Here is a 9,030-nt window from a genome sequence, read left to right as displayed (position 1 = left end):
ACCTCTGCTCACTCTAGTCTGACCTTCAATTTCCATCCAAAAAGAATATGCAGGTAACAGTGATGGGGCAGGGAGCCATGAGACTTGGGTATTTGCAATAGGGATCATTCCATTTGGAATGGGTACATATCTCTAAGTCTAGTAAATCAAAAGTTAAATAGTCCAAATTCTGCTTAGGTAGACATGTATATGCTTGTTATGTTGTTGTTTAGTTATTAAGTCACGTCCAAATCTTTTGGGACCCCATGGACTATAGCCTGCCTGCCTGTCTCCTCCCTTCATGGGATTTCCCAGGCAAGAATATTGTAGTGGGTTGCCACTTCCTTCTCCAGGGGATCTTTCCAACCCAGGGACTGAACCTATGTCTCCTGCATTAGCAGGGGGATTCTTTACCACTTAGCCACCAGGGAAGCCAGATGCTTACTATAGTATTAACGAATTAACACACCACAGAGTAAATTAGTAATGACCAACCTGAACTGACAGTGATTATTTTAAAAAGTAAAAACCTTTTCATTCTAGACTGTACCGCTAGTACAGCTGTGACGGGGCTGCGGGAATGCTGACACCCTGCAGTGTGCTCAGCATCTTTGCAGAGTTGCCGGCAGCCCCGAGACCTGTGAAACCCTGACTGATACTAGACAAACCCCAGGTCCCACAAAAGATGGGAGGTTCGGGGCATGAGACAGCTTTGGCTTGAATTCCAGCTCTGCCATCTACTGGCTGGTGGCCCGAACCAGGCCACTCAGCTTCCTGGACCTACAAGATGGACTTCTCTTCTGTGCAAACAGGGGTAATGGGTGCTTGACTTGCCAGGGGCTACGGAGAATACACTCTGAAGTGGGAGTACGAGTGTGTTGAAAAGAAAGCTTAACATCCCATCTAGGGATTTAGGATTAGATAAAGCGACTGAGCCGGGCACGACTGAGCGACTTCACTTTCACTTTTCACTTTCATGCATTGGAGAAGGAAATGGCAACTCACTCCAGTATTCTTGCCTGGAGAATCCCAGGGACCGGGGAGCCTGGTGGGCTGCCGTCTATGGGGTCGCACAGAGTCGGACATGACTAAGCGACTGAACACGCACGCATGTACATAGAACTATTCCAGCAGAGGGCGCATGTGAGCAATGCCTTGGCAGCAGGAAGGCAGCGGATATCCATCCAGCCAGGAGTTCAGGGAGATGAGTGGGAAATTAACAGGGTGTCTAAGACTTACAGGGCACGTGGGCTCCTTAGTGTAAGATACTGTCACACCCATTTTTCAGAGAAGAGAATCAGAGCTCAGCAAAGGTGAAGTCACTCGTCTGGGATCACACAGCAAGACGGAAACAGAGCTTGGATTCAGACCCAAGTCCATTCAGCTCTGTCAGGAGCTAGACACCAGTAACACTTCCACTTCTTCATATCAAACTGGGGTGACAAGCGATCCCTACCCCCAGTCACATTGTTGTGAGAACGAAACAGGTCAATATGTGCAAAGGGCTTGGACCTGCTCGTCACAAGATCTCAGTGAGGGTGAGCACCCTGCAGGTCCCCTGCTGAGACCCCCTCCTCAGGAGCACCCACCGTTGTCAGCGAGCATGGAAGCCCCAGTACTAGGAGACACAGACTTTGGGGACAGAGAGGGGACTGAGGGATAGCTCTGCCCAGCAACCTGGGGCTGGACTCCCAGAGTGCAAGCACTGTGACCCAGACCTCGGAGCCCAGCGACGGGCTCAGCAGGGGTGGGGGTTGGGGGCACAGCTGCTTGTCCCCTCTGGCACATTGAAGGCCTTGAGTCCTTGGGTTCCAGGGACTTCAGGGGAACTGAAACAGCCAGAGGTTTACGAACTGGACAGACAGGGTCCAGAAGAATCTTGACACTGGCCAGCCTCCCAACTGCATGGCCTTGGGGAATTCTGTCCTTCCGTTTCTCCTCAGTGAAGGGAGATGATGACAATATGCAGCTGCTTCAAGAGGTGACCAGGGAGGGGGATGGGGACTTAGTGTTTAATGGGGACAGAGCTTCAGTTTAGGAAGGTGAAAAATTGGGGAGATGGGTGATGGTGAGAGTTGCACAACAGTATGGATGTACTTAGTGCCACTGAACTGTACAGTTAAATGTGGTTAAGATAGTGTGTTTTATATTATGTGACTTTTACAACAATAAAAAAAAAAAACATTAAAAGAAAAGAAAGAGGCCACCACAATAACACGTGCTGGGGATGCAGTCCTGGCTCAGGGTAGGCCCTTCAGCGTTGTTTGCTGCTGCCACTCTTATTGTGCTTCTCTGGTGGCTCAGGTGGTAGAGAATCTGCCTGCAATGCAGGAGACCAGGGTTCAAACCTTGTTGGAAAGATCCCCTGGAGAAGGAAATGGTAGCCCACTCCAGTATTCTTGTCTGGAGAATTCCATGGACAGATGAACCTGATGGGCTACAGTCCATGGGACAGGACGGTCTGTGACTGAAAACGTACATGAAGTGCAGTTGTGTGTACATTCAGGGGCTTCCATCAGGTTCTCAAGGGGTTCTCTGGCTCTTACACCTAAGAAGCTCTGATTAAGGAAGTAGATATAATGGGGAAGACCAAGAGGAAGAAGGAGGGGCATGTATGAAGAAGGCAGAGTATACACAACCCATACACATATCACATATTGATGCTGGGAGGGAGCAAACTGGGAGGAAAGATGTCCCCAAGATGAAAGGTCAGCAGAGCAGTGACGGCCATCACATTGCCGTGGAATAATCTGTCTCCACTTTGCTGACAAAGCCATAGTCAAAGCAATGGTTTATCCAGTAGTCATGTATGGATGTGAGAGTTGGACCATAAAGGAGGCTGAGCACCAAAGAACTGATGCTTTGGAAATGTGGTGCTGGAGAAGACTCTTGAGAGTCCCTTGGACTGCAAGGAGATCAAATCATTCAATCCTAAAGGAAATCAATCCTGAATATTCACTGGAAGGACTGATGTTGAAGCTGAAGCTCCAACTTTGGCCACCTGATGTGAAGAGCTGACTCATTGGAAAAGACCCTGATGCTGGGAAAGATGGAAGGCAGGAGAAGAAGGGGGCAACAGAGGATGAGATGGTTGGATGGCGTCTTTGACTGAATGGACTTGAGCTTGAGCAAACTCCAGGAGTTAGTGAAGGACAGGGAAGCCTGAAGTGCTGCCGTCCATGGGGTTGCAGGGTCAGACTCGACTTAGCAACTGAACAACAATTGACTGTGGCCACTTGCAGACTGTTGAGTATGGACTGTGCTCAACACCTTCTAACAGACTTGTGTGGTGGGGACCACAGTAGGTGGAATAAGTAAGTCTGGAAGTGGTGACTTTGGAGACAAGTGCCAGAGGCCAGGCTGGGGTTGGGGAGGAAGCAGAGAGAATGGAAATATGGAGGCGACATTCCAGAAGGAGGTGCTGGAGGAGGGGAAGTGGAAACCATGACTTCGGAGCTATGACCTGAATGATGGCTGGGGTGGGAGCGGGGTGTTGCCAGTGCTGTCCAGAGAAGGGAGGTCACGAAGGGGACTGGTTGGCAGTGGAACAATGAGCTCCATTCCCGAGACAGTTAGCTTTTTATCTGCACCCGTCTCATCTCTCTGGCTGTGCTATATCTGTTAACATGCTTGGCGTCCTCTCGGTCCTATCCCCCACCTCCCACTGAGCCACACAGCTCGTGCACATAACAACGGCTTGACCAATGTATTCTGATGTCATAACACAGGATGAGGTCAGCTTTGGGCATTACAGAAGAGTGGAACCAGACTCCTGCATCTGAATCTCAGTTCTGCCTGGGTGACCTGGGGTGAGTGACATAACCCCTAAGGGCCTCAGTTTCCTTCTCTGGAAACTGGGGACAGTAAGAGAATCTCCCTCACTGGGATGTCAAAGAGGTGAAAGAGTAGGTTCCTGTCAAGAGCTTCCAGCAGTGCCTGACTCCTAGCGATGCTCCACAGGGTTAGAGGTTGCGGTTTTTGTTTTAGTTAATGCATGTGTGCTTCCCTGGTGGCTCAGACTGTAAAGAATCTGCCTGCAGTGTGGGAGACCCAAGTTTGATCACTGAGTCAGGAAAATCCCCTGGGGAAGGGAATGGAAACCCACTCTGGTATTCTTGCCTGGGAAATCCCACGGACAGAGGAGCCTGGTGGACTACAGTCCATGGGGTCGCAAAGAGTTGGACATGACTGAGGGACTAACACTTCTACACTTCAGAGAAGCAGTGGCCACAGGATTCAGAAATATCCTTGGTCAAAAGCCCATCCCAGGGTGTAGGAATATTATATTCTCAGGTGGGACTTTTTTTCTTTTTTTTTGGCCAACCTGCACGGCATGTGAGATTTTAGTTCCCCAACCAGGGATTGAACCCATGCCCCTGCATTGGAAGTGTGGAGTCTTAACCACTGGATTGCCAGGGAAGTCCCTTAGGTGGGCCTTTTCTTGCTGTGGATTTAGCTTCCCCACCCCCATCTGCTGGAGCAAAGCTGACCCTTGGTTGGGATGCTGAGTGTCCCCCATTGAGCTCCACCACAGGGGTGGGTGGGCAGGAATCAAGCCCACTTGCTCTCATCAGGGGAAGAGGGTCGAGGAGGGGGGTACTCACACTCCACAGACAGGTTGAAGGCGGTGGCCCTCTGGCCGTACTGGTTCTCGGCCACACACCAGTACTCTCCGTCGTCCTCAGGGGTGACGGCCGGCAGCTCCAGCTGCAGCTCACTCTCATAGATAACCGTGGCCAGAATCTGCTTCTCCTTGAAGATGGTGAGAATAGGATCCGGGTTGCTCTGTGTGGAGCACAAGATGGAGACTGTCTCGCCCTCCACGGCCACCACTGTCCCGTTCACCATCGGCTTCCAGGGTGCATCTAGGGGGCAGGACAGGGGGCCAGTGGTCAGAAGCCAGGGGGGCCTCTTCTGCCAGCCAGCTCTCACCCCTAAATGTGACCCTCAACACCCCAACTGGAACACACCACCTCAGGACAGCCCGGGTAACCTCAGGCCTGGCTGTCTCGTTTACAGAGATTCTGCAGACACGGTGCTTGTGTCTGAGTCCCGGCTGTACTCCTTCCCAGCTGTGTGTGGACCCATGTCTTAACCCTTCGGGGCCCCATTTTTTAAATCTGGAAACTAGACTTAAAAATATTCCCGATTTCATAAGGGGTCACTGAGAATAGACTATGACATGCACTGCTTTAGCCTGAACAAGGCAGATGAAGATCTCTGTCCATGTGGACAGGTGCTGTATAAGGAAATCAAGTGTATAGTTGGCAAGATGGGGAGGAGCTCTTTGGAGAAAAATAAAAGTGGGATGGGAAGTCAGGGTAGTTATGGCTTTAACTAGGATGCGGAGGGAAGGCTCCCTCCAGACTAGAAGCGGGCCGGGAGGAGGCAGCCAGCTGTGGGGATGTCTAGGGAAGGACCATTTGCATAGGGCACTCAGAAACTGCTGAGGAAATCAAACGCTGCCTGGCGCTGCCATTTTTATTATCCCCAGTCCTGGGCACTTTGCCTCAATAAATATTTGTGAGCGAATGAATGAATGAATGACCTCTCCTTGGCTCCCAGCCAAGAATCCTGTTTGACCCGCCCCCTCCTCCTGAAGCCCCATAATGTTCCAGGGTGCCCACAGGGGCTGGATCAGGCTTGGGTTCCCCTCAGCCCTCCCATTGGAACTGTAATAGGGCTCATTTTAAAATGCAGATTTCAGGGCTTCCCTGCTGGTTAAGAATCCACCTTGCAATGCAAAGGACATGGGTTTGACCCCTGGTTGTGGAACTAAGATCCCACCTGTGTTTGTTCAGTCGTGTCCGACTCTTTGTGACCCCATGGACTGTAGCCTACCAGGCTCCTCTGTCTGTGGGATTCTCCCAGAAGGAACTGGAGTGGGTTGCCATTTCCTTCTTCAGGGAATCTTCCCAACTTAGGGATCAAACCTATGTCTCCTGCATTGCTGGGCAGATTTCTTATGATTGAGCCGTCTGGGAAGCCCCTGAGATTTTAGGCCCGCATGATACAGCCAAATAAACAGATATTTTTAAAAATAATAATAAAATGCACATTCCTGGGGCCAAGCCCAGCTCTACCCCCCAGGAAACTGAATTTAACAGGCTTTCCTGGGTGCGCAGAGACCAACTCTGATTCTCTCTTCCTATCTCCATGTCCTCCTAGCCAGGAGATAGATGCCCAGTAGGTGTTCAAGAATGAAAGAACTCTTTAACCTGAAACTTCCTCTCCATCTTCATCTCAACTGCAGGCATGGACCTGACCGCCATCGCTACCCTCAGCCCCCGCCTCCCAGCTCTGCCCTGGGCGAGGTTGGTTCCCCAGTGCCCTGTGTGTGGGGCGCACAGGGCGGCGACTCACACATGACGCTGAGCTCTACGGTGCGGTTGTCCTGGCCGTAGGTGTTCTCAGCCAGGCAGAGGTAGACGCCGTCTTCGGCAGGGGTCACTTCGTCCACCTCCAGGGACAGGCTCTCGGCCACGGCCTCGCGGAGCACCGTGCCATCCCGCATCCAGGTCAGCAACGGCGGCGGGTTGCTGTCGGCCCCGCAGAACAGGCTGACGTGGGAGCCCTCGATGGCCTCCACCGTGGAGTTTATCTCCACGATCACCGGGGGGTCTGCGGTGCGGTGGGAGGACACAGGACTTCAGGGGGCGCTCGCGCATTTCCCGCCCCCGGCCCTGACCCCGCCCCCTCCCTGACCCTGACCCTGCCCCGCTCCGCCCCGCCCCTGGCCCGCACCCAGGCTCACACTTGATGTCCAGGCTGGCGTAGCCCTCGAACTGCAGGGTAGTGTTGGGGAACGAGGCCTGGCAGCCCAGCCGGTGGCCGTTGGTCTCCCTGGTGGGCACAAAGTGCAGCAGCGACACCTGCACCCAGGTACCCTCCTCCTCGCGCAGCCGCCCCAGCACAGTCGGCTCACCGAGCCCCTCGTGGCCCAGCCAGCTCAGCTCTGGGTGCAGCTCCGGGCAGTTGTCAGGCACCATGCAGCTGACCTCCACTTCTGTGCCAGCCATCACTTCCGGGGGGACCACGATGTTGGGGGTGTCTACATGAGCCCGGGAGATGGAGGGTGAGGAAGCAGCGTCGCCCACCAGCCATCCCTCACCCGCAGGCCGCTGTCGGACTCCATTCCTGGCGCCTGGTTCCCTCCCCGCCCTTGGATGCAGAGTTCCCCACAACCGGCTCTTCTCCTGGGTACGGTTCACCCAGAAGCCCTCCGCAGATCCAACGAGGGATGTAATAATAATGGAAACAACAATATAGTGTTCTGAGTACTTCACTGGTGTTTGACTTGCCAGTCCTTCCAGCCATGCTGAAACTAGAGGGTGAGTAACGTTATTTTGCTCATTTTACGGATGAGGAAGCTGAGGCCACAGCTGGTACCAGATAAAACTGAGCTTCAAACCCTGTTGCTCTTGCTTCATCATCTGTGCCCTATGTGTGCATGCTCAGTCACTTTCAACTCTTTGCAAGTCCATGGACTATGTAGCCGACTAGGCTCCTCTGTCCATGGAATTTTCCAGGCAACAATACAGGAGTGGGTTGCCATCTCCTCCCCCAGGAGATCTTCCCAACCCAGGGATGGAACCTGAATCTCTTGCATCTTCCTTCATTGACAAGCAGATTCTTTACCAACTTTGCAACCTGGGAAGCTCTGTGCCCCAGACAATATATTATATTCCTCAAGAAACTTTTCTCCTTCTCATGTTTGCTTTGCTTTACCTTCCACATGTGTGCGCGCGTGTGTGTGTGGTGTGTCCTGGAGCTGTGTCTGTCTGTCTGTGGCAGTTTGGAGTTGGGGGCGGGGTCTCTTTCTGCATCAGGGCTATAATCTGGCTCCTCACATGGTCTCAGAGCTGATGGGGAACCTGAATCTAAGGATTCCATGCCTCTCAGGGCCTCTCAGAAATGAGGCAGTGGACCCTACTCTGCCCAAACTGGCCCAGAGCTGCATTTTATTTGGCATAAACTTAAGACATTAAAAAAAAAATCTGAAGTAGCAGCCTATGCTGAAAACACACAGTTCTGGTTTCCCTTGAAAATTCAGAGAATTTCCTGGCCATTCAGTGGTTAGGAGTCCAAGCTTCCACTGCAGGGGATACGGGTTCTATCCCTAGTCAGGGAACTAGGATCCCCCATGCCACTTGGCATGGCCCAAAACAAAACAAAACAACAAAAACTCAGACTGCCTGAGATCTATGGCCCTGCATTCTCATGCTACCCCATTTAGCTCGAGCCAGGCTCCATGTGCCAGGCACTGTTTTTAGCACTTGACAACTATTCCCTTATTGAACTTTAAATGCTGTTCTTATCCCCATTTTACAGAAGAGGATAACAAGGCCCAGAGAATTTCAGCAAACTGCCTACAGTAGCCCAGCTAATACAGGGATGCAAAGGCCTTACCGCAATCCCCAAGCCCCACTGTCTTTCTCCCGGGTGTCTCTGAAGAGTAAGAGCCACTGCTTTCCTCTGGGGAGGACAATACAACTTGGGGCCCTGCTTTGCCCCTTTCTGTCATCTGCCTGGTCATGTGGGCCAGAGGCTTGGCACCCCTCCCTCCAGCCAAACCAGCAAGTCCTTGGTTCTGCCGACCAGACCTTCCCAGAAGGGCACTGGGAGGGCTTCCTGTTTCCCATGGTCCCCGCCCCCGGCACAGCCCCCCGAGACTCACTGATGATGTCCAGGACGCTGTGCTCGGAGAAGGTGTACTGGTTGTAGCCCCCCAGGTCCCCTCGAAAGTAGTATTTGCCGCCCAGCTCGGGGCTTAGGTTGCTGAGCAGGAGGGTGCAGTTGCGCAGGCCCAGGTCCCCCAGGAGGCGGCTGCGTCCCTGGAAGCTCTCGTGCACCACCTGCGTGCGTGACTTGAAGACCACCGGAGGGTAGTTTTTCGGATAGGGGCTATTGAAGTACCAAACGCCATGCACGACGGCCGGCCGCAGCTCATCAGGGAAGCTGAAGCGGCAGGGGATGGAGACGCACGTGCCCTCAAAGGCCGAGATGGACGATGGCATCCAGGCGCCCCACTGACCCCCACGAGAGGCTGTG

The 9,030-nt window shown here is 52.9% G+C and overlaps 1 protein-coding gene across 1 annotated transcript in view; it reads right to left on the bottom strand.

Moving 5' to 3' along the window:
- MAG (myelin associated glycoprotein) overlaps window positions 1-9,030 on the bottom strand; it is a 16,930-nt gene that overhangs the window by 5,065 nt on the left and 2,835 nt on the right. The window contains exons 4-7 of the mRNA XM_010848997.1: window positions 8,657-9,025; window positions 6,734-7,030; window positions 6,343-6,600; window positions 4,584-4,844 (exon numbers count right to left, since the gene is read on the bottom strand). Of these exons, the coding sequence (XP_010847299.1) occupies window positions 4,584-4,844; window positions 6,343-6,600; window positions 6,734-7,030; window positions 8,657-9,025 (1,185 nt within the window). The remainder of the gene's footprint in view (window positions 1-4,583; window positions 4,845-6,342; window positions 6,601-6,733; window positions 7,031-8,656; window positions 9,026-9,030) is intronic.

This window comes from Bison bison, unplaced genomic scaffold, assembly GCF_000754665.1.
Source record: "Bison bison bison isolate TAMUID 2011002044 unplaced genomic scaffold, Bison_UMD1.0 scf7180017864280, whole genome shotgun sequence".
Lineage (NCBI taxonomy): Eukaryota > Metazoa > Chordata > Mammalia > Artiodactyla > Bovidae > Bison > Bison bison.
This window is presented reverse-complemented; position numbering and strand designations above follow the sequence as displayed.